This window comes from Eublepharis macularius, chromosome 4 (genome assembly GCF_028583425.1).
Source record: "Eublepharis macularius isolate TG4126 chromosome 4, MPM_Emac_v1.0, whole genome shotgun sequence".
In the NCBI taxonomy this organism is placed as follows: Eukaryota; Metazoa; Chordata; class Lepidosauria; order Squamata; family Eublepharidae; genus Eublepharis; species Eublepharis macularius.
In genome coordinates, this window is record NC_072793.1 from 116,061,376 (window position 1) to 116,087,878 (window position 26,503).

Here is a 26,503-nt window from a genome sequence, read left to right on the forward strand (position 1 = left end):
GGGACTGGGGGATGAGCTCACTAATTCTAAGAGCTCCGAAAAACGCGATCAAGGAGGCAGCGTGGAATAACAGCTCCTCGAAAGGTGAACTACAAACCAAGGGCCACATGGCCCTCAAGCCCTGGAGGATACTGGGGGAAATAGGCTGCCTGATGTCCTTCGTGACTGCAGCCTCCCTAGACCAACCCTCCAACATCTTCCTTATGCGGAAGTCACCAGTGGGATCAACCAGGCGGCGTGCCTTTGAAGCAAAACCCAAGGCTGCCAGCTGGCTATGAATATATTTAACCCTTTGCCCCTTACCTTTCTGAGCGACACAAAAACGAGCAACATGCTCGACCGGGATCGGCCAAAGCTGAGGTAGACCCACCTCTTGCCTGAAACCCCCAAAATGCCTTACCGCCCTGTCGTATGCTCTCCTGGTACTAGGGGCCAGAGCTAACTGAATAGCTCTGAAGGCCTCGGATTCCCAATCCTCCATAGCTCCGGAGGAATCTGGGCGGGCAGCAAATCCGCCTCTGGGGCAAGCTGTCGAAACCGGTCCATCTGCAGACAAGACAACGCGTCTGCCACCTCATTATTTACCCCAGGTACATGCCTGGCTAAAAACAAAATATTAAGGTGAAGGCACCTCAACGTGAAGGCTCGGACCAGCTTCATTACCTTGGGAGATCTGGAAGAGAGGGAATTTACGACCTGTACCACTGCCATATTATCGCACCAAAAGTGCACTGAGTGGTTGGCCATTTCCTCTCCCCATAGGTAAACAGCCACTAAGATCGGGAAGAATTCAAGAAATGTTAAGTCCCTACACAGGCCCACTTCCACCCAGTCAGCGGGCCACTGCACGGCACACCAGTGCCCCCTAAAATAAATCCCTAAACCAATAGAGCCAGCTGCATCAGAGGAGACCTGTAGGTCACCTTCCAACAACAACTCCTGCCTCCAAAAAGAGACACCATTGAAGCAGCTCAAGAACTGGCTCCAGACTTCCAGGTCCTGTCTCATCCCTAAAGAAATCCGTATCCTGTGATGTGGGAGCCTGAGCGACCCCATCGCCCTGCAGAGGCGCCTCAAAAAGGCCCTACCGGGCGCCACCACTTTGCAAGCAAAGTTAAGGTGGCCGACAACCTGCTGGAGCTCCAAAAGCGAAACCTTCCGCTTACTTAAGAGGGTCAGTAATCGCTCCCTCAAATCTTGGAGCTTTGTGAGGGGCAACCTAGAAGTTTGTTGCACTGTATCCAGTTCAATACCAAGGAAGGTCAGTACAGTAGTAGGACCCTCCATCTTTTCATGTGCTAGGGGGACGCCTAAATCCTCAGCTAAAGCTATAAACCCACTTAACAGCCGGGCACACTGACCAGAGCCCGGGGGCCCAACCAGGATAAAATCATCCAAATAGTGGGCGGAGTCACGGCAGCGGTGCCTCTGACGAAGGGCCCACTCCAAGAACGTACTAAAACGTTCAAACACAGCACAGGAGACGGAGCAACCCATCGGGAGTGCTCTGTCCATGTAATAGTTGCCCTCAAAGGCAAACCCCAGGAGTTCAATGTCCTCCGGGTGAACAGGGAGGAGGCGAAAGGCCGACTTAATGTCGCATTTTGCCATCTCCGCACCACGCCCACAACGCCGCACGACTTTGACCGCCTGGTCAAAGGACGTGTAGCGTACCGAGCATAAATGCTCAGGTATTGCGTCATTGACTGAACCGCCCCTGGGGTAGGATAGATGGTGAATCAAGCGGAATTCACCAGCTGCCTTTTTAGGTACTACTCCAAGGGGAGAGACCCTCAAACAAGGGACGGGAGGGGAGGGGAAAGGGCCTAAAACCCTGCCCTCTGCACATTCCTTCTGAATTTTAGCCCTCACAACGTCCTCCATACCAACCACAGAACGCAAATTTGGAGACCTGACAGGTGTCCTAGGACCCTGAAAAGGTATCCTAAAGCCAAACAAAAAACCTTGTAACAAAAACTGGGCATCAGCCCTGTTAGGGTAACTGGCCAGCATGGCCTCAAGTACCCTCACTTTTATTGGGCTGGGGCCCTTTACCAGGCCCCTGTTGCCCAGGGGGGGCACCCCCTTTTTTCCCGAATGGCCGCTGTCTTTTACAGGCATTAAGGGCATGTGGACCCCTACAGGTTGGGCACTCATGGCTGAAGCGGCAGTTTTTACGGCTGCAAACCCCTTTTGAGGTGAACTCAAAACAAAGCAGTCGGGGCTGAACCGACTGCCCCGCAGAGGCGCGGGAGCCGTAAGTACCCTGTGGGGACACCCAAGAAGCTGGCGACGAACGCTGCACTATGTGACCGCTATCTGATCTGTCACCAACCGAGGACTTTGCCGGGGTCATAAGCTGCAGCCATAAATGCTGGTGTACCTGATCCCAGGGTAAAGAAGGATTAAGTGCAGCGCGCATGCGAAACTCTTCATCATATTGCATCCAGGCCGCTCCAGCAAATTCAGTATGTGCCCTATAAATAATATCGATGTATTGGAAGAGCGGGGCAGCCCTCCAGGGCTGAGCACGTGCTATGACCCCTGCATATATGAGAAAGCCCGGCAGCCAATTAGCCCAGGTTCTGTCAATCTTACGGTGCTTAAGGCGCTCCTTGTCTCTGTCTTCCAGATCCTCTTTATCCTTCTTCTCCAGATCCCTGAAGAGAAGGGTAAAGATATCGACATAATCCCCGCGCAAAATCTTTTCCCTCGTGGCCGGGGTAAGGTGGTCGCCTAATGGCATAGCCGTGTCGCCTACTGGAAGAGCCCTATAAGGCACAGAACCATAATTGGACCAGGGAACTCCATAATAAGACCCCCATGGTGAAACAAGGCCCATGCCAGGAACCTGTGCTGGGGGGGTCGCCCAACCAGCAGTACCAGGTAGCTGCCCCGGGACCGACGGCTGGCTCCAATTGCCCCAATCAGGAAACGAAATGGGACCAGGTGGACCGTCTGAGGAACTAGAATGTGTACCTGTAGTAAGTGGTGCATTTGGATGTGCCTGACCCCAGGGCCAGGTGCACGGCTGGTGGGGCCAAGAACACTTACCCTCTGCCTCGGGCGGTTGCACCACCAGCGCCACTTGCCCAGCATCCTGGGTCCAATTGCCCTCTATCTCAGCTGCTGCCGACTCCTCCACCTCATCCTCGGCAACCTGACTGGCAGCAGAAGTAGATGGAACCGAGGTACCTCCGGAAGATGTCCCTTCTAAAGCTGCTAAACGGGAGAGAATATTGTTAAGTGATGCAGTCTTAGAAGCAATCCTCACAGGTCTCTTACTTGCAGGTTCCGCTGGCTGAGCGGCAGATGCCCGTGCCTGCTCTAAAGCAGCAATCCTAGCTAAAATATCACGTCTTGCTGGAACACCGTCCTCGTCATCAGATGATAAAGCAGCAGCAGCACGCTTAGTTGGGCACTTGGCAGGCTGCTTGCCCTTTGAAGAACCCGTACCCTTCTTGGGCCCCATCCTTAATAAATCTCCAATTAAAGGAGTGGTAGGCAATGACGGGGGGGGAATCCCCCAACAAAACAAAAGGGGGCAACGGCAGCCACCGACCCAGGCAAGGGATTACTGCCCCCCTGTTCAATACGCCAAAGAAGGGGGAGCTGAAAGGGGAGGCTAAGCAAGCCACCTACTAGGCTACAGGGCAGTAGTGGGATTTGAACCAGAAAAATACTGATTCGCCGCCAAACCACTTAACTACTAAGCCAGAGCTGGTCAATCAATAACCCAAACCCTGCAAACTCTGCCCCCTTTCAAAATACCGCTCCAGGACCCTAGCACCTGTGGAGCCGAAGATGGCTGAACAAGTGACTATCCCCAAAATGGCCGTCGAAAACGCAAGTACAAAATGGCCACCGCAACAGCCGGGGGAAATTCAAGCCAGCTTGGCTAAGCAAGGTGCAGGCAGCCTACAGCTAACCAAACGCCCGCCTTGCGCCAGGATCGAGGGGGGGGGCACCAGACAGCACACAGGCCCGACCGCTGACAAGGAGCCACGCAGGCGGGGGGAAGAAATCCGCCCGCCGCACCCACCCCCGCGCCGCCCGAAGGCCAACGAAGGCGGCGGCAGGGAATGAAGCAGCCGTCTCCCCAAGGGCAACGCAGGCCGCGCGCCGAGCCCTTATGGGAACAGCCGGCCTGAGTACAGCCGCGGCCAAAACATAGCGTACAATCCGCCCTTCCCAAGCTCCCCACCCCCCTTAGCCAGCAAACCAGAGCCGCGTTATAAAAGCGGCATGCAGGCTCAGCCGCCGACACAGGAGCGACAGCAGCGTCGGGAGGAAGAAATCCACTCGCTGCGCCCGCCCCCGCGCAGCCCGAAGGCAGCGGCAGGGAGCATAAAACAGCCTACGCTCCCCCGCCCTGCTCGGCAACGAGCCGGAGCAGCGGAGAAGAAAGAAAAACGGCCGGACTCCGAGGCGAGGGGCAAGCCGTCGATGGATCAAGCTGAGCCGCTCCAACGACGATCCTGAGCCAAGAAGGCCTCGTGCCGGGGAGCAACGCAAATGTGTTGCCTCCTCCAAGCACGAGGCGCAACTGCGGCCAGCAGGGGCGGAGGAGCCAGCAAACGCTGCGAGACTCCGCCCCTGTGGCTAAAAAACCCCATATAAGGGGAAGGACTCTGCCTCCCTCCCTTCAGTGGGGCAAAGAGCTGCCACCTGCCTTAATGGGGGGGAACCCCAGGCATGGTTGGCAGTATTATCTTCATAACATATTCATATTCACAACATCTTATCTCTCCATTCAGACACATCAGGACAGATATCTGTTTTCCATTTTGCTGCAAATAATACTCTTGCTGCTGTCACCATGTAACAGAAAAGATCTCCCTATTCTTTTCTAACATTAGTTGGTAGGATATTTAAGAGCATACTTTTTGGATTTAATTCAAATCTAAATTTGAGAATCTTCTGCATCTCTTCATGTATCTTTATCCAATATTTTTGTGTTTTCTTACAGGTCCACCACATATGATATAATGTTGCATCCATGCTTTGACATTTCCAACAGTGTTTACTGTAACCCTTACTAACTCTTGCAATTTTGGGGGAGTAGTGTACCATCTAAAGAACATTTTATACCAATTCTCTGTCAGTAATTGACAGTCTGTACATTTTATGTCCTTATACTATAAATTTTCCCATAAGTTCATCAGTATAGTATCTCTGAAGTTTTCCATCCATTTTATCATACAAGTTTTAACTTGCTCCATTTCTGTGTGATATTGCAATAGGATTTTGTAAGTCTTCTCCAAGAGATGCTTCAGATCTCCAGATATTAATAGTTCATATTGTGTCTTTTCTTTCAACCTACCACCTTCTTTAAGAGTTTGTTCCTGTAATCTTGTTACTGTTTGATGATATATCAGCCATGGAACATTTTTACCTTGAGCTTGGATTGCTTGCCAGGTTTTTACATTTCCTTTTTTATCCATCATTGATTCATAGCTGAGCTGATCAATTCTATTTCTCGTGGCTGCATAATAGTGAGTATTAATTGGAGACATCAGTGGGGAGATTAGTGGACTCAATCTATTTCTGCATTGAAACCGTATTTTAAGCAATTCATCCCTTATAATATGGGTCCCATCCTATTTGTGAATGGATTTCCATGATTTCTTGATCCATAAATAATTATGGATGCCTTTTTAGCGTCCACTGTCTCCAATTTGATATGTCTGCTACTTGGATTTATAATCCAATCTGTTATCCAAACTAATGCCACTGTTTGATGATACAGTGTGATATTTGGTACTGCCAGTCTTCCGCGATTTTTATCATCCTGTAGTACTTTGAATCTTACCCTTGGTTTCTTCCCTTTACATATGAAGTCATTTATTACTTTCTGTCACTTGTTGAGAATCTTTTGTTCTATATAAATTGGAATCATTTGAAATAAAAAGTTCAATTTGGGTAAGATATTCATTTTGACAGCTGAGATTCTACCTAGCCATGAAATATTTAATTTTTCCCATCTCTGCAAATCTCCAATAATTCTTGTCCAAACTTTTTGGTAATTATCTTTATAGAGATTCTCATTTTGTGATGATACATTTATCCGTAAATATTTTATCAGCTTTGTAACACAGTCTTTCCAATAAGAGGAGGGCACGGTCCAGAAAATGGACCAAAATTTTACACAGTCTGGCCCTGTTCGTGGTTCATAAACACGCAGTTCGTGGGACTCACCTTTTTCACGAATTTTGGTGCATGTAAGCCAGTCCGTTGGTCTGTGGTCCATGAGTCCAGACATCCTGGTGTCGATCTATCAATAGAACTCCCATTCTGCTCTATGGAGCAAAGAGCAAGAATGAATTACCTAGGCAACGGAGGAGTGGACGTTCTGCAGCCAATCTTAGCCCTCAAAACCTTGATAGGTAGCTCTGCCTGCCAACCAGAGAGCTCTCATTCTGCAACGGAGGGGTGGGAGTTCTGCAGCCAATCTTAGCCCTCAAAACCTTGATAGGCAGCACTGCCTGCCAACCAGAGAGTTCTCATTGTGCAACAGAGGGGTGGATGTTCTGCAGCCAATCTTAGCCCACAAAACCTTGACAGGCAGCTCTTCCTGCCAACCAGAGAGCTCCCATTCTGCTCTATGGAGCAAGGAGCAAGAATGAGTTCCCTAGGCAACAGATGGGTGGACACTCTGCAGACAATATTAGCCCTCAGAACCTTGATAGGCAACTCTACCTGCCAAGCAGAGAGCTCTCATTCTGCAACGGAGGGGTGGGAGTTCTGCAGCCAATCTTAGCCCTCAAAACCTTGATCAGCAGCTCTGCCTGCCAACCAGAGAGTTCTCATTGTGCAACAGAGGGGTGGGAGTTCTGCAGCCAATCTTAGCCCTCAAAACCTTGATAGGCAGCTCTGCCTGCCAACCAGAGAGTTCTCATTGTGCAACAGAGGGGTGGATGTTCTGCAGCCAATCTTAGCCCTCAAAACCTTGATAGGCAGCTTTGCCTGCCAACCAGAGAGTTCCCATTCTTCTCTAAGCAAGCAAGGAGCAAGAATGAATTCCCTAGTCAACAGCTGGGAAGGTGTCTGTGTGGTGAGTGAGGGGGCTCTTCCTCCAACACATTTCTGTTTGATTTTGCCTCATTGCAACTTTTTGGTGCTGCTAGCCAATGCAAGACAATTGGCATTTGCGACTCCAGTATCTACTGGAAGTTTCCTGGGGTGGCCACTTTGGGCATCTGTAACTCAGACATCTAAAATGCAATCTTGACCAAACTTGGAGGGCGACTGGAGGAGAGCCTGCTGAAGATTCTCTGTGAATTTGGGCTCTCTGGGTGTGAAGGGGGTGGAGCCAGGGCTGCTGGAAGTGACAGACCACAGGCTGACAAACTGGTCTGGGAACTGGGCTGATCTGTGAGGTTTTTCGAGTCCATGGCCACCTCTATTTCCAATCTTTTCACGTTCCTCTGTTGTTGTTGAAATAACATAATCCTGGTTTCTTCTTATTTAATTTGTATCCAGAGTACTGTACAAATCTTTATATTTGTTCCATTACATGTCAGGGAAACATGAATTCGTCACTGATATGACCACATCATTTGCATCACTTTTCATCTTATATATCTCTTTCCCTTCCTTTATTCCAGCAATTCTACTGTCTTGTCTGATTCTCACTGCCAAAATTTCCAGTGCAATAATAAACAATAGTGGTGATATTGGGCATCCCTGACATGTTCCTTTCATTATTTCAGTTTTCTTCGTAAATGAACTGTTCACTAAAATTGGAGCTTGCTGATTGGTGTAAATACTTTGCATCCAATTCAGAAACTCATTTCCACAATTCATTATTTGCAATGCTTTCATAAGAAACCTCCAAGAAACACTATCAAACACTTTTTCAGCATCCAGAAAATAAATGCATTTTTTTCACATATTCTTCTTGAATATTTGAGTGCACTGAGGAGATATCTAACGTTATCTTTCATATACCTCTTCAGGATGAAGCCTGTTTTATCTTCATGAATTACTTCTGAAATGCATCTTCTTAATTTTTCAGCCATTATTGTTGTAAATATCTTGTAATCCATGTTCAGTAAACAAATAGGCCTATATGATTGTGGTATTTCCTTCTTTATATATTAAAGTTATATTAGCTTTTTGCCACATCCATGCTTTGTATCTCGTTCATCACTTTTTGCAAAGATATAGCTAATATATTCTCAAAGAATTTGTAATAAATGGCCATGAATCCATCTGGACCTGGGGCTTGTGCAGCCTTCAGCTTTTTGATTGCAGAATTTCTCTCTTGTATCGTTTTTGTGTCATGTATGCCAGCATACCTGCCAATATTGTGTTTTGCATTTTGTGCTGATCATAACTGTTTGCCAAAGTTGTTTGCAAAAGTTGTATTATGTTATATCATCTGAGAGTGTGTAAACTGCTAACATGAAATGTACAGTGAGAGCCAGTGGGACCTCTCTGTTATCTGTTGAAAATATTTACTTTCACTTTTGTAGCAAGTGTCCTTGGATGCAAGCTGCGATGTCTCTTTTCTCAGAGACTGGGATGATTTCACTTTGTACTCTGTCTAGCCTAAACTAATCAGTTCCCAGTTTCGCGCCAGAATGTCAACGAACCCGAAGGGCGGGAAGTTTCCCTATAATTAGTAATGCCTTTGTTTGAATTGTCACTTCTGCCAATTGCTACCTTTGTGTGAACCTCCTGAACTGAATGGATCTCTAATAAAGTTGCTTCAACTGGAACACCTGTGTGTTAACTGTGGAGAACTTGAAGGGACCTAACTGCCAGGGACTGTCATTTTGCTTGATTTAGGATATTTCTGTGCTCAGTCGTGAATTCTTTAATTGGTGTTTCTTTTAAGTATTTCTCCATCTCTTCTTCTTTTGTTGGTTCTTCTTTGTAAAGATTGGAGAAAAAAACTCTAATTTGATCTTTCATTTCTTGCTTTCTATGGATTACTTGATTGCCTTCCCTGATTCTCAGTATCCTCCTTCTCGCTCTCTCTTTTCTCAGATAATACGCCAAATATCTTCCAGGTTTCTTTGTGGCTTCAAAGTGTCTTTGCTTTAGATATTTCAGTTTTTTTGAATTTCTTCTGCCTCCAATAAATCTAATTGATTCTTTAGCAGCTTAATTTTGTCCCACTTTTTATCCCTTGTTCTTTTGTGGTCTTGTTCTAATTTTTTCAATTTTGGGGTTAAATTGTCTTTTACTTCAATTTATTTATTTATTTTATTTTATTTATTTCAAATTTGTATTCCGCCCTCCCCGCAAGTGGGCTCAGGGCGGATACCAGCATATTAAAAATACAATTAAAATACAATAAAAATGCATGTTCATTAAAACAACATATTTAAAACAAGATGGTGGATGGTAAGTATTCATATAACATTCATATAACATTCATATAAGCAAGCAAGGAAACAAAAGTCCGGGAGAGTCACAAAAGGAGGCCACACCGTATCTTCTCTGGGTGTAATTGGTCCCGTTATCCAAAATAAAGTCTCTGCCAAAGGCAATTATTATGTCCAGTTGCTTCTTTCAAAATAAAGACTGTGCCAAAAGCAATAGTGTGTCCTATTTCTTCTTTAGTTGTTTGTACAATAACTGCTGTGGAGCTTAGCAAATCACAGCCCTACGCCCAATCTGGGGCCAGCTGAAAAGCTCAGATTTTGCAGAATTTCTTCCTCAGGAGCATGGTGTAGGAGGACACTTATCATTGCTGTTACAAATCACTGCAATAATGTTCCCGGATAGTGGCGGCTGTATCTTCTTAGGCCCTGATTTCAGCAGACAGAGAATTCCACCAGGTGGGAGCCAGGACCGAAAAGGCCCTGGCTCTAGTCAAGGCTAGGCGGGCCTCCTTGGGGCCAGGGACCACCAACAGCTGTTTCTTCAAACTTAAGTTTCTTCAAACTTAACTTTCTTCTTTTTGGATGCTATTGCCATCAGTGTTCCTCTTACGTAGGCTTTGCTGGCTTCCCAATTTTTATTGGATTAACATCTTTTAAGAAAGAAGATGGAGATTGGATGGGACTCTATTGCTACAGGAGGATGTATTGCAAAAATGCAGGGAAGAATTGATTATTTATTCTAAAATAGTCAGTCAATTCTTCCCAGCATTTTTGCAATACATCCTCCTGTAGCAATAGATTATCGTCCAATCTACATCTTCTTTCTTTCTTATTTCCTCTTTGACATACTATCTCTATTGGATTATGATCTGCTATGATCCTTGGATGAATATCTGCTTTGTCTACCTTTGTTAGAAGGCTCTTGGATATCCAATACATATGTATTCTGAAGTATGTTTGATGCCTGCCTGAGAAGACTGTATAGTCTCTTTCCTTTTTATGTAGCCACCTCCAAATATCCTCTACTTCCAGGGTTGACTTATTTCATCCTGACTTTGTCGATCTATCAGTTTTGGAGTCCAAGACACAATTAATGTCTCTGAAAATTAAGGTCTCTCCTTCTTAAAAATAGAATAATTTCTGGAAGAATCTCTTATAAAATTTCATTTGGCCATTGTTTGGTGCATATAATGAGACCAAGGTCCATATTTGTCCATCAAGAGCCTTATTTTTAAGGCCATATTTCTTCTGTCCTCATCTTTCAGTTTTTGGACAATTTCCAAGCTTTGATTATTGAGATATATAGCCACACCATTTTTCTTCAGTTGTGATGATGATGTATAGACCTTGCCCAATTTTTTTACAATTAAAAAAGTGTTTTTGGTCTTTTAATATGAGTGTCTTGAGTGCATGTAATGTCTGTTTTTAGTTTCTTCGGTTGATTAAAAGTTCTTGATCTTTTGGAAGGAGAGTTTAATCCATTCACATTGACTGAGATTATCCTAAACCCATTCATTTGTCTTCATTTTTCTTCTTTTTCTGTTTCCATTTACTTATTGCTCCTTCTTTCTCTCTGGTTGGAGAATTGATGTCATCTGAGCTTGATATTTGATCAGTTTTATCTGATTCCAAATTTTGCAACAAAGCTTCCGCTTCCATAGCTGATGTTACTATTTTTTTTGCCTTGACTCAAGAATATTTCCAATCTACATGGAATTTTCCAATGATATCTTATGTCTTTCAGTTGCAAAGGTTTCGTCAGAGTCCCAAATTATTTTCATTTTTAAAATTGTTTTTGGTGGTAGATCTTGAAATATTTGTATCTCTTTCCCTTCTACTTTCAGCAGTTCTTTCCTGAGTTGTTAGAGAATGGTGTCCTATGTTTTCTTATGTGAGAAAGTGACTAATGTATCTCTTGAGAGCTTCTGTCAAGTTGCATATTTGGAGTTGATCCTGAAGATTTGTTCAATCTCTGGAAAGTCTCATTGAACTTTCACGTAATTCCAAATCAGCTTTCGAAATTCTTTTTCAAGATCATAGGCCCCTATTGTTTCTGAAATAATGTGAAATCTCATATTTTTACTCCTAAGTTGGATATCACAAACAAATTTTGAATGCCTCCTCGGTTTGCTATGTAGTTTGAAGGACTGCTGTTCTAAAAACACAAAGAATCTTGGTGTTTCTGCAACTAATTATCTAGTTATTTAGATCCCATCCAAATTACTTTGTAAAGAATCACTACAGAATCAGAGTACAGTCCATTCTTTACACCTTTTGCTGTTCTCATCATGTCCATAGCATGGCTATTATGTACAGTGTATTCTTAAAGAAAAAGATTTGGAATGAAGTTTAAAATGATGTTTGTATTGAGTTGTTTTGCAACATCTCAAAAGAAAGCTGTGATTTTCTTGAAGAGTTTTATGTGATTCATCAAGAAACAGTAAACATGTTATGTTTTCTTCTGTTTCAAGAGACTTCTTGACAGCTGAAGACAAGGAGAATATTTTCAATGCTGATCATTTCCCGCTTTGGTACAGAAGAGCTGCTGAACAGATCCCAGGAAGCTTTGTATATTCGATCCCATTCAGTACAGGTTTGTCATTTAGTTATGCTTTAAGTGTTGGGTGATGGCTAACTTAAAAAAAAAACACCCTTGGTAAAACTAAATTTGGTACCCAATATTTCTTTTTGTGAGATACATCCTATAATTATTTTTAACCTCAAAATATATTAAAAACATGATTTGTGTATCTGTGTGTGCACAGAACATCAACTAGATATTAATTTGAATGCTAGAAACTTTGGATTACCAAGGGGTCATGCTTTTAAAACCTTGTGAATTTAATTACAAATTGTCTGACTATGTGAGGGATCTATAAAATCACATTCCAGGCGAGTCTGTGCGATCAAGGTAAAGTGTAAGGAATAAATCCATAACAAATAGGGGTAGGGACAGGACTGTAATCCTACTTGTGAGTTGTTTCAGGAGCCTGGCCTGATCATGTCACCTGTTCTAGTTCTTTGCGGCTCACCTACTTTGCTGGTGTGGCTGGTAAACTGGAAGTTTCCTGTTTTGGTCACAGCATAGTGGTAGTTTAAACTCTGTCTGTGCTTTCTTATTCAGAGTCAAGTCCAAAACAGGTGAGGTGTTGGAAAGTTCCAGGACTGGATCTTCTCAACACTTTTAAAATGCTAACTAAGAATTGGGATGATCGTGTGGCAAGGGAAGGAAAAGAGGCTAATTATCCCCACGGGTCTGGGTCCCACAATCAAGATGTGCACACACTTGTTAGCTCTCAAAGGATAAAAGTCAAATAGCCCATCTTTTTGCCTGTCTTTTTTCCTTTAAGGCTTAATAGAAGCAAGGGGTGTGTGGGAAGCAAAGCAAATAGAAGCAAAGCAGCATGTGGGAGTTAAATCTTCCTTTTCCACCCCTATGTGTTCTCAATCCAAATCAAACTGTCCTACTTTCCCTGACCTGATAATGAGAATACTCTGTGGCTTTGGTTTTACATTATCTTCTACTGACAAATGTTTGTTACATGGGATTATGAGGTAAAAAAAGTAAAAAAATAATAATTAAAACAATCTTCTACTATAAGAACAGTTAATCAATTCTTACAATTGCTTATAATGAACTAGAATCTTGAGCTGAATAATCATTTCCTTTAATCTTGCAGAAACAGCAAACAAAAGCAATGTGGTGACAGCAAGCACTGCCATTCAGCTTCTAGATGACAGAAAATCTCCTGTGGTCGCAGGTAGAACTGTTATTGCTTCTTTACATCAATACTGTAAATAAGCTTTGCTTTTTATGCCACTTAAACTGCCTATAAAAATTCTTATTCAATGTCTGTTTTGGAAAAATGTTCAATAAAATGCAACATAATGACCTAATGTCTGGGTCATTGCAGGCCTTTGGCTTAAAATGCTTGAGTTTAAGGCCTTCAGCACAGAAAATATTTAATTAGCTGATGGAAGTGTGGTGATTTAGTATAAACAGCCCAGTAATTATCAAAACAAAAATTTCATTGTGGAAAAACTTGTGAAATCTTGGATCTTTCTTATTATGTGTTTTTATTGACATGAATGCAGCCACATGACCCCATTCATATCTCTCTTTGAAGTTAGTTACATATCTAACATGAGAACAATAATAATTCATGCAGTAATTTTCGCAGAAAGACTTGTCAACAGTAGCACTCCAAAAGCACTAAGCAATACTGGAGATATTGGGACTTTTTCAATATACTATTTGCTTTAAATATGTGTAATAATATAAATTTGATTTGTTGAAAAGAACTTTTTGATTTAAAAATATAACATGACTTGAGTTAACCCATTGTGCTTGCTACTGGCATTATTGTCTCTTTTTATGATGGCATTCTGCAACTGACCATTGAAAACCTAGGAACCTAGGGAAGGGTCTCTCTCATTCATATAATGGTTCGGTAAACCTTAACAATCAACAATGTCACATTCTTGTTGGCCCCTCAGATTGCTAACTTGGGCTTTGGAAATGTCTGGAGATTTGGGGACAGTGCCTGGGGAGGGTTGAGTTTGGGGAGGGAGCTCAGCTAGAATATGATGCCATAGCGTTCACCCTCAAGAGCTGCCATTTCCCTGTAGCCTGAAAATCAGTTATATAATTTCAGGAGAACTTCAGCCCTCTCCTGGAAGTTGACAACTGATGTGTTTTGAAGTCTTCCTACATTTTATGTAGAGAGCCAGTGTGATATAGTGGTTAAAAATGATAGGACTCTATTTATTTATTTATTTTTTCAATTTATATACCGCCCATCCCCGGGGGCTGTGGGCGGTGAACAGTTAAAATCGATAAAAACAAAAACTAAAATCAATATACAAATAATAAAACAAATTAACAAGGTGCAGTGGTGGGGAGAACCTTCCCCACCCCGAAGGTGGGAGGCCGACATGGCACCGCCCCCTTCAATCACCAAACGCCTGGCGGAACAGCTCTGTCTTACAGGCCTGGCGGAACGATAATATGTCCCGCTGGGCCCGGGTTTCCATTGACAGAGCGTTCCACCAGGCTGGGGCCAGGACTGAAAAGGCCCTGGCCCTGGTTGAAGTGAGGCGGGCTTCCTTAGGGCCAGGGACCACAAGTAAATATTTATTCGCTGATCGAAGCGATCTCCGGGGAACGTACAGGGAGAGGCAGTCCCGAAGATATGCCGGTCCCAACCCACTCAGGGCTTTAAAGGTAAGAACCAACACTTTGAACCTGATTCGGAATCCAACCGGAAGCCAGTGCAGCTGGCGCAGGACAGGTGTGATGTGTGACTGGTAAGGTATACCAGTCAGGACCCGTGCCACCGCATTCTGGACCAGTTGTAGTTTCCGGATCAGGCCCAGGGGTAGCCCAGCGTAGAGTGAGTTACAGTAATCTAGCCTGGAGGTGACCGTTGCATGGATCACTGTAGCCAGGTCCTGGGGCGTCAGGTAGGGGGCAAGTTGCCTGATCTGACGAAGATGGAAAAATGCAGACTTGGCAACTGCCGTGACCTGGGCCTCCATCGATAGGGAGGCATCCAGGAGCACACCCAGACTCTTTACCACTGGCAAAGTGGCAAAGTCCCATCCAGGGCAGGGAGCTGGATCCCAACATCTGACAGCCCCCATCCCAGCTGCAGGACCTCCGTCTTCACTGGGTTCAATTTCAGCCTGCTCTGTTTCAACCATGCTGTCACAGCCTCCAAAGCTCTGGCCAGATTGTCTGGGGCCGTGTCTGGCCGGCCGTCCATCTCCATATTATGGAGAACTGGTGTCTAAAAGGAAAAGGTATCAAGGAAGTCATATAAACTAGTTGTGGTGTGAATGTGTAAGATACTTTATTCCCAAATGCCAGGCGAAAAGACAGGGGAAAGAATATTGTTAGCTGTTGGCCCTGTGCCATCTCCCAGAGTTGTTCACTAAGTATTGTAAAGAGGCTACTTTGGGTAATTCTTCCTGTTTCTACCATGCCTTTGATTTTTGAACCTGTTTTCTGCACCTGAAGCATGGTGCTTTCATTAAAGCATCCATTAGTAACTGTCAGGTATTTAAAGGAAGGTGAAACCATAACTGCTATTAGGCTTATAAATGTTGACTTATCAAACATCATTCTGTGTCTGTCTTGCAACAAGTAAGAAAACAATTGGGTATGCACTATTGTGTTTAATTCTTACTGTACTCATTACTGCTTTTAAAATATAAGGAAAGTGAGGGAAATTGCTTGGTGGGAAGGATGTGCAGTATAACACACAATTAGTGACAATTAAGTTTTCAAAAATATTATATATATTCCATGTGCTTCCAATTAAAGTATAAATTACTTTATAAACAACTAAATGCTAAGTTGTTCTATTTAGGGAACATAGTTTAAAAAACAATATACAACTGCCCTGGAAAGCCTGGCATTGACGTCTCACTGTTCAGCTGTCTGTCCCATGACAAACAAGACAGTTAAAGGTCACCATCTCTGTCACCATACTCATGCATTATGTTGTGGCTTGAAACTTATAATGCAAACCTAAGCATGGTTACATCCTTCTAAACCCATTGACTTCCATGGACTTGAAAGAGTATAACTCTGCTTAGGATTGTACTGTGAGTCTTGCTGTATTTTGACTGCAATAGTCAAAGGGTGGATAAGGGACACGTTTGCAATGAGATTCCAAAGTCACCTTGGACATTCTAGCCCAGCCTGCAGTCACATCTACATAGTCCACCAGCTAGGTACCCAGCATTTTGCAAGTGAATACACTACACACACACACTTGGTTTCTGGACTCAAATCCTGCTGTTAGAATGACCTTTAATCCAGCAACGACCATTGCATGAAGCCTATTATTTGGGAAAGTGTTAGAGATGTGTATCAGAAACCAAGAGTCCAGTGGCACCTTAGAGACCAACAAGATTTTCATAGTGTAAGCTTTTGAGAGTCAGAACACCCTTCTTCAGACACGAATAGGAATGGAGATCCTTGAGCCTTTATATCCCAGCCAAAGATGGGTGTGGTGTTACAGGGCAGGGCACCAGGATATAAAGGTACAATGCAGAAATTAGCATAAGAATCTTTTGTTCAGCCCTAGGATGTCTATTATTCTGAATTTATGAATAAACACAAGTATTTCAGCAATCTCATGTTGTGTGATCCCCCCTTGAAATTTCTTGTCTGAGGACAGTCACTTTTAGGTCAGCAATGGAATGTCCTGGAAGATTAAAATCTTCTCCCATTATCTTCTAATGTCAGATTTAAGTCCATTTATTCTTTTGCACCAACCTGTTCATCCAATGTAGAGAGTGGAAGGGCTTTGCTGACACTTGATAGCATATTTAACATTTAAACATAAACAAGTTCTGGACCTAACTACACCCATTATATCATCCTGAGATGATATAACTGGTATTGTTAGGTCCAGCAATTGTGCTGTTGAAGTAAATATGGGGACAGTGATGCTGCAGAAATAGTTTTCAGGGTTCAGGAAAGATGTAGAAGTGGTGGCAGAGGGTAGACACACAAAGAGAGTCCTTTTGCCTACTTTCACATTAGGTGGCTGGCTGCCTCCATCAGCCTACAATAGCAGCAGCACCTGGCACAACATAGTAAGTATTGTAAGGAATATGAGGGAGGGTAGGAAGGATTAAACAAAGAGGATAGGGCATTCCCAGTGGGAATAATAACAAAAGTGATTGCATGTTTTAACAGACACAATAAAAATAAAGCTTTACATACTGTGGTTTTTTTTTAAAAAAAAGAAATGAACATTCTTATTATGTATTGTCGAAGGCTTTCACGGCCGGAGAACGATGGTTGTTGTGGGTTTTCCGGGCTGTATTGCCGTGGTCTTGGCATTGTAGTTCCTAACGTTTCGCCAGCAGCTGTGGCTGGCATCTTCAGAGGTGTAGCACCAAAAGACAGAGATCTCTCAGTGTCACAGTGTGGAAAAGATGTTGGCAGGTCATTTATATCTACTCAGGAGGGGAGGGGTTGAGCATCCCTACCTTCCTGAGTAGATATAAATTACCTGCTAACTTCTTTTCCACACTGTGACACTGAGAGATCTCTGTCTTTTGGTGCTACACCTCTGAAGATGCCAGCCACAGCTGCTGGCGAAACGTCAGGAACTACAATGCCAAGACCACGGCAATACAGCCCGGAAAACCCACAACAACCAACATTCTTATTAGTTTATTGTTGAATTTCTGGGACATACTTAAATATTGTTATTATTTTTGCTTAGTTGAATGAAAGATGTTGTTAAAATATTCAGTTTATCTGTTAAGCCCCCCCCCCTGCTCAGTATTTAAAATTAGGATAGTTTTTAATTTGCATGTAGGAAAAGGTATGCAAATTATGATATTGATGGGACACTTGCACATAATGCATATCTAACATTTTAGAGTGTGCATAAGTAACTTAATACTGCCTGGATGTGAGACATCTTAAAGAGCAATAGATGCTACTGAGTACTGCATTTTGGCAGATGCTGTGGTTATCTTTCACTGAAGACCCAAGAGAGCTGTCTGTAGGCTGACCATCTGGTTTGAATGTCATTGAGCACTTCCCTTTCATAATGGAAAAGGTTACAGCAGAAAATAGTTTATTATTCAATAAACTGGCTTGTGAGAACAACAGGTGCTTTTACCACAATGTCACTTACTTAGAATGGTCTCCTGGGTTCTCTGAAACTGTTTAGCCCAGTGAGGATATGAAGAAGCAAAAGTTCATATTGAGAACAGGGGACTGGGATGTTATGCAAAGTGGTATGTAGTGGAAGTATGTAAATCCACTTCCTTCCTGCTCAAGAATTCTACATCCAGGCATACCATTCGGTGGAAAATTCATTGTGAATTAAGCTTTGAGCTTCCAAACAAAGAAAATATGCTATCAGAAGGTTGATTAACATATGGAAAAGGTAGTGGAAATGTCCTTTTTCTTAATTTGTTTACTCTATTGGGATATTGAAAATAAATGGTTTCTAATTCTTCATAAAATTCAGTATTGGCCAATGATTCCTGTATTTTGTTCCCTGTTTGGTATACTCATTGGTCATTTGAGATCCGGATCTCTTCTTCCATGATTGTTAAGGCAATTCCATTTTTTAAAAAAATCCAAGTACATAATATCTACTAGATCATCCCTGTTTTTACTGACATTCTCAAAGAATTTGAAAAAAAAAAGATTTTGCAGCGATGCTAAATCTGATACTTCTGTAAGACATTTTGATACTGTCCTTGGTGGGTTAGTGTTTTCTTCTTTTATTCCAATATGGCAAAAACAGGAAAAGAGAAGATCAGGTGCCTTCACCCTGATGATGAATTGAATATGTTACTTCAGGGGTATTATCTTTTATTTGGACTTAAAATGTATGAATAGCCGCTATCAACAAGACTTAACAACTAGCTCCATATAATAGATGCCTTTCAAGTAATAGTTTTTAGTTTCTTTGCACAAGAACAGCTATTACAGGGATAGTCTGCATAAGATAGTTCATCAATAGCCATGCAAAGCTTTGAAACACAATCTTTGGAATCATAAGGGTTTTTTCTAGATTGCATGCTCCTCTAAGAAATTTTAAAATGAGATCCAGAGATTAGAATGCAATTGTTAAGAACCGCATCATTTTCACTTTCATATTTTAAAGACATTCTTCTATTATTCATTTAATGTCAAGAGTGGAAAAAGTTAAAAAGCTTTCTTCCTGTCTTTAAATTTCTATTCAATTTTAATAGATTTTCTTTTCTAATCAAAATATAAAAAGCAATTTTATTTACGCACATTAAGCTTTTTTCACAATTATATTGCTTTGATCAAATTTTCTCTTGGAGTACATACTGCTTAAGAGATGATGCATATGCCACTATACTGGAAAACAAAATCAGTCTAAGCTTTCCTTTGTGAATCAAGAAAAATGATTTACTTAACCTTTTTTTGCAGCTTTTATGCCATTCAGCATAATCACTGCTCAACATAACAATGAGCAGTCATGTTAGAAAATACCTGTGAAATTAGCCTGTGAACCCTGGTAGAAAATACAGTTTGTTTATATTTTTCCAGGGCTTCTGCAACATTTTGACTGTTATCAAAATATATCAGAGAAAGGTATTGAGAAGCGTGTAAATTATTTCCCTTTTTTTCTTCTTTATTAGTGGAAGTCCTTGTGAACTGTCTTGAGGTGCCCTCAAGGCTTCATGCTTTCCCTTGTGCTTTTCAACATTTGTAGGGCCTTTAAATGAAATCATTTATTGTTTTGGATTATATGCTGATGACATTGAGCTATATCTTTCTTTGTCTAACCTCCACATTCTGCTGTGTTTGTAATGAACTAATGGTGTATTTATTTTTATGTATTTAAAACATTTGTCACCTTTCCACCCACCTTAGGGCCCCCAAGGCAGCAAACAATCATGACATAAAAGCAAGCGTCAAAATACAAATGAATATATATGTATATGTTTATATATTACATTTTAAACAATTAATAAAACATGTAAACTTATAGACACAGACTCATCAACAGGAAGGAGAGCAGCTGGATAGTTAGTGAATGAATGCTAAACAAAGAGAAAAATCTTTGCCTGCTGACAGAAGATAATGATGGAGGGAAACAAATGAATCCAGCTCTCTTTATCAGGTAACTGATAAATAATAACAACATTTGATTTATATACTGTCCTTCAGGACAACTTAACACTCACTCAGAGCATTTTACAAAGTATATTATTATTATCCCCACAATAATCACCCTGTAAGGTGGGTGAGGCTGAGAGAGCTCCAGGAAGCTGTGACTGACCCAGGGTCACCCAGCTGGCTTCAAGTAGAGGAGTGGGAATCAAACCTGGTTTTCCAGATTAGAGTCCCACTGCTCTTAACTACTATACCTGCCTGCATTCTGATTAGAGGTGGGCACGATCCAAAAAAAAAATACCAATCAAGCTAATCGTGGATCCGTGCCGGCGATGACCCCAGATCACCGATCCACACCGATCAAGTCCCATTTCCGATCCAGGATCGGGGATCAGGGAGGCCAAAGCGGAGGGGCACCCCCCCCACACACACACACTTAGAGCAGAGGGGGAAAAAAGTTTTTAACCCGGCGACGAGCCGCCTCCCCTCAGGGAGGGGACATTTTCACACACACACACACACACACACACTTAGAGCAGAGGGGGAAAAAGTTTTTAACCTGGTGACGAGCCTCCTCCCCTCAGGGAGGGGACATTTTCACATACACGCGTGCGCGCGCGCACTTAGAGCAGAGGGGGGGGGAGTTTTTAACCCGTCCCTGCCTCTCCAAATAGAGAGAGACACACCCCATCAACATGTTTAAGCCAGCTTTTAAAAAAAAAGCAGGGATAGAATCCTCCATTCCTCCCCACCCGATTTTAAAAGCAAGCAGCCAGTCTTCCAAAAGCATATTTTAAACAGGAAGAAAGTAAAACCAGGATCCATACGGATCCTCGCGGATCCTATGGTTTTTTAAATAGGAAAAACACAAATGTAACATCAAATCACATATCACAGCCAAGTCCACAGACTGAAATATAAAAAACACAATCCAAAAATATTTGGCGCTGCCACAGTGAAAAAACATGAATCTGAGACACGGATCCTCATGAATTCATATGATTTTTACATTGAAACAAAACAAAAAGGCTGTCATATTTTAGATCTTTTGGTCCTGTTTGTGGCATTGGACATGATCTGGGACAGTACACTGGATTTTGGGTGGCCCCATGTCAAAAATCAAGAGGATCCATGAGGATCCGTGCTTTTGAACCATGTTTTTGCACCGTGGCGCTGCCACAAAGCGGTGGATGAATGATTTTTTTGGTCCCATTTGTGGATATGGACATGATCAGGTTTTGTATGGTGGATTTTGGGTGGCCCCATGTAAAAATCAAGAGGATCCATGAGGATCCGTGCTTTTGAACCATGTTTTTGTGCCGTGGTGCTGCCACAAAGTGGTGGATGAATGATTTTTTTTGGTTCCATTTGTGGATATGGACATGATCTGGTTTTGTATGGTGGATTTGGGGTGGCCCCATGTAAAAATCGAGGGTCCATGAGGATCCGTGCTTTTGAACCATGTTTTTGTGCCGTGGTGCTGCCACAAAGTGGTGGATGAATGATTTTTTTTGGTTCCATTTGTGGATATGGACATGATCTGGTTTTGTATGGTGGATTTGGGGTGGCCCCATGTAAAAATCGAGGGTCCATGAGGATCTGTGTTTTTGAACCATGTTTTTGTGCCGTGGCACTGCCACAAAGCGGTGGATGAATGATTGTTTTGGTCCCATTTGTGGCAATGGACATGATCTGGTATTGAATGGTTGATTTTGGGTGGCTCTACATAAAAATCACGAGGATCCATGAGGATCCATGCTTTTAGACCATGTTTTTGCACTGTGGGAGTGCCACGAAGTGGTGGATAACTGATTTTTTTGCCCCTTTTGTGGAAATGGACATGATCTGGGATTGTATGGTGGATTTTGAGTGGTCCCATGTAAAAACCTAGAGGATCCATGAGGATCCGTGCTTTTGAACCGTATTTTTGTGCCGTGGCGGTTCCACGAAGTAGTGGATGGCTGAATTTTTGGGTCCCATTTGTGGCAACAGACATGGTCTGTGATTGTGTGGTGGATTTTGGGTGGCCCCACTTAAAAATCAAGAGGATCCATGCAGATCCGTGCTTTTTTAGCATGTTTTTGTGCCGTGGCAGCGCCACGGATTAGTGGATGCATGATTGTTTTGTTGCTGTCTGTAGATCTATAATATGACAGCCTTTTTGTTTTGTTTCAATATAAAAATCATATGAATTCATGAGGATCCGTTTAAAATCATCTGGATCCAGCTTTTACCCACTCCCTTTTAAACACACACAAAGAGCCATGAATGAGGTTTTCCCACAAAATACAGTGTTTTAAAAGCAGGTTAAAAACAGAGAGTGACAGACAGAAAAACAGCCATTCCTCCTACAAAGCCCCGTTTATTTAAAAAGCAAAAAACATTTGGAGTGCCCATGGCTACAGAACACCCCCTTTCCCCTCCCTCCCCTGGCTGTCTTCTCTCAACTGGTGAGTACTTTGCTGCTCTGTGGAAGGAAGCCCTGCTGATCAAGGAAAGCTGGGCTTCCATTCGGGGAAACACAGCTCAGTCATTCCCCTGGCTCCGTTGCCAGGGTAATAGATTGCTGGCGCCACAGTGTCTGGATCACGATCAGATACCGATCGATCCGATCAAGTCCCGAACAAGCGCCCCCCCCCCCAACCGCTGGATCGGTTGCCATGGATGGCACCGATCAGCCGGGTCCCAATGGCCGAACGCCATTATCAGGAATATTTTCCTCTCGTAATGCCGATCGTGCCCATCTCTAATTCTGATACACTGGGCAGTGCTTATATACAGCACCCGACTTACAACAATTGCACTGGTTTGCCTATTTGTTCTAAGCACAAATTTTTTAACCTTTAAAATACCTTATGATCTGGGATCACAAACTCTCCCTATTAGAGATGGCATGAACTGAAAAAAAAATGAACCATGCAATTCATGGTTCATTGCATTTCACGAACCATGAACTTTCACGAACCTGTCCCGGTTCGCAAACCGGTTTGTTTTGGTTCATGAAAACATCACATCCTGGATCGCCACTTGAAGGTTCAAAACTGCCTGACATCCTCCTTGTTTTGGTTCTCAGCCACTACAGTGTCTGTTGAAACAGAAGGCCCCTCAAAGGCAGAAAGCCGTTTAAGAACCTCAGCCTGAAAAGCAGCAGCTGACGTCAGCTGAACAGGCCTACCATGCTTTGCTTGCTCCAAGGCCGCAATGCGGCTCAAAATAGCCTGGTGACTAGCGCTTTCATCCTTGTCTAAAGATGACAAAGTGGGTGGAGGCCTCTTAGGCAGGGCCTCTTAGCTGGTTGTTTTCCTTTGGCAGGGGCAGACCCCTCTTTGGGTGGCATGGTTACGTATTTATTTTGTCTTAATAATAATATCAAGAACAAGTATTGTTGTTATTAGTATTATTATTACTATTACTATACTCTTATTATTATTGGTAAGATCACCTATTCAAACCATTAATGCCGCTGCAAATGAGGAAAGGGATCACTCCTTTTGATTGTTGCTTGAGTAACCACATTGCTAAACATGCTATCTAGATTGCTATCTCTGCCAAGTTGCCATCTAGTTATCTGAAAGGGAGAATAACCAGAACATCACTTTGCATTGTCACTTCTAATCAAAGAACACTCTTTGACTTTCTAGTACCCTCATTATGTCATTTAAGAATGAAGCTGTCACTCTTTTAAAACACACATTGTTTTACAGTTGCATTATGAAGGAAAGTCATTTTAGCCAAATAACAAATTAATGATGAACTATATTTCTAAAGAGCTGCATCTTACCAACCTGTATTGTTTCATTAAGCCTTTGAATAATGCCACCTTATAAACCATAGCCATAGACACTGATAGCCCAGTATTTCCTTACTCCCTATAGCCACTTCAACATCCTCAAAGGTTAACTATGCAGGTAGGGTTGCTTTGCAGGATACGTATTCGGTGGCTGTTTTTTAAATTTATTTTAAATAGTGGCATGATGGAAATGTACAGTAATGTACTGTAGTAACCCATACCCCCCAAAAGGCAGCCCAAACACTGTGTAAGCTGCAGAGGCCTCTATAAAATGGCTGCCAGTGCTAGGAGGCTAAGCAGGCCACAGGGTGACACACTCAAAATGGCCACCCTAGCCAAGCAGAAGCTGTAAAAGCCCCACCAAAATGGCCTCTACTTCCAGTAAGCAAGAGGCAAATCAGACCATATAAACCCCACATTCAAAATGGATGCTGTTGGAGCTGTGCATATTGTAGATGCCTTCTCAATAAGGCTGCACTGCCAGGAGGCAAAGCAGGCCACTGGTGCCACACTCAAAATGGCTGCACCCAACTGAATAAACTGCTAAGCCTTTTCACAAAATGTACCCCCTGCTGCCTGAAGGCCTTAAGCCGAGCTATTGCTACTAGAAATAGTCCCTCCGAAGTAAGTATAAGCGGGGGTGGGTGGAGGGGAAGCCTAGATAGAGACGAGGCCTACCAGCATCTACCCTGCTAAGCCAGTAGCAGTAATGTAATCCAACCCTCAGATTGCTGCAATTCACCCCTGCGGCCTACAGAAAAGCCTATTGCTGTGTCTGCTGACACAGTATTCCCTTCCAACAAAATAAGGGGGAGGGGGAAAAGAGCCTAATTAGACCAGAGGCCTGCAAGGACTGGATATAACCCTGTTTTAGCCCTCCTGACTGATAGACAACAGTCCCCAAATGTTAATTAGAAGGGGATGATGATGATGATGATGATAATAATAATAATAATAATAATAATAATAATAATAAATCTCTGCCAAACCACTGAGCCTGGCGCTGGGCCCTGGCTCTCCTCCTGTTGTTTGAAGGTATCAAGCAGGGGAATATCACAGCTTTCCCCAAGGCAGCTATAGCCACCTAGCCCTGAGGGCCTTCAGTAAAACTGGCCTCAGAGGAGCTTGGCTGAGAGAGCTTGATATATGCTTGAGGCGGCAAGTGAAGGCCCCTTGAAAAGGAAAAAAGGCCTCCAGATAATGAACGTGAGCACGAGGCAACAAGTGCTGATGCAGAAGCAGGGCTGTCCTGTTAAGGCGCTTAGCCCCGCCCCCTTCCCATGTGACCCTGAGAGCCCGGAGAAACGCTGCTGCTTATCCTCTGTGGCGGCAAATGTGGCCCCCGGCCTCAAGCCCTTGGCTGCTGGCCTGGTGGGGGGCCGAATTCTCTTTAGCAGACCTTTAGACGAATTCTAACTTAGCTTGCCTTTGTTAGAGAAATTGGATACAGTTCTCATTGTATTAAAGAGGCAGGTTTATTATTGTAGTGTTCGTTCCGGCTATGAGCAATGGTTATAGTTTTATGGACTGTTGGCTTTAACATAGTCATACAGTTGCATTTTTAAGAATGTATTTTATGTGTCATGGTAGTTGGATTATCTCATGCAGTAAAGATGGGATATAACATTTTAGATAATTTTGTGTGTTCAGTATTTATTGACTGTCCTGAGCGTAATGTACCTACTTGAAGAATTTTAATAAAGTTCTTGTCCAGTATGCTATGCAGTAAGGCTCAAAAATGGTAGGTGGGGCCATTAAATCAGTCTTTATCTTCCATGGATTTGACAGGTTTGACCATTCCAAGAGAACAATGTTTTCAAATCCAAAACTGTTTTTAGATGCCTCAAAGTTTTAAAAAAGATTAATGTTTGAAATCATATTCGAAATTTATAGCTCAGCTTCTCTGACATGCTTAAGTTCAGATCACATAAATACATGACACTTGTTTTTTCACTAGCAAAAAGTCTGTTGCTTTTTCAGCAGGGGAGAGAATAGAAATGAAGAATGTCAGGTTTTCCCTCAGTGCCACCACTACTACCCACCTGCACTCTGATTTTGTATCTCTTATTGAGGCCATTGTCATGTGTGAAGTAAATGACAGGTCCAGACCACTATTTTGAAACCTACCTTCCCATATGTTTCCCTGAATTGAAACTCATGAAAATCAAAACAGAGAGCAGCACTTCACGTAGTGGGATAGCTGACTTGTGGAACTCACTGCCAGAAGATATTATAATGGCCACTGGTTTAAATGGATTTCAAAGGGGGTTGGACAGATTTATAGAGATTGGATCTATGATAATTAAATGTCAAGTGCTAATATGCAATAAACAGCTGACAGCCTGTTTTCTGTGGGCTCTCCTTTTGGTTGTGATATATGACTGGTCAATATTGGAAGCATGCTGGACTAAATGAACCATTGGTCTGACCCAGAACATCTCCTGTTTTGTCCACATACTAATTCTGTCCCTCTCTAGCAAGAAAAAAGCAGAGTTTTGAGAGGAAGATACATTTCACACTGTCCCCTGCCCTCTGGCTCCCTTCTGAATCTGCTTTGTGCATATGTGAGCATGCATGTGCATGTGTCAGAAACTATATGTGTCCAAAATCTATTGCCCACGCTTTTTTTACCCTAGACATCCCTTTAGAAGTGGGCCATAATTCAGTGGTCAGCTAAACTCAGATCCCAGGTTCAGTCTCTTGCATTACTAGGAAAAAGCTGTCTTGTAGCATGGCTGGGAAAGA

At 42.9% G+C, this 26,503-nt stretch overlaps 1 protein-coding gene across 1 annotated transcript in view; it reads left to right on the forward strand.

The window, feature by feature from the left end:
* CACNA2D3 (calcium voltage-gated channel auxiliary subunit alpha2delta 3) overlaps positions 1–26,503 on the forward strand; it is a 1,057,886-nt gene that overhangs the window by 884,621 nt on the left and 146,762 nt on the right. The window contains exons 26-27 of the mRNA XM_054976383.1: positions 11,807–11,928; positions 13,016–13,096. Coding sequence (XP_054832358.1) covers positions 11,807–11,928; positions 13,016–13,096 — 203 coding nt within the window. The remainder of the gene's footprint in view (positions 1–11,806; positions 11,929–13,015; positions 13,097–26,503) is intronic.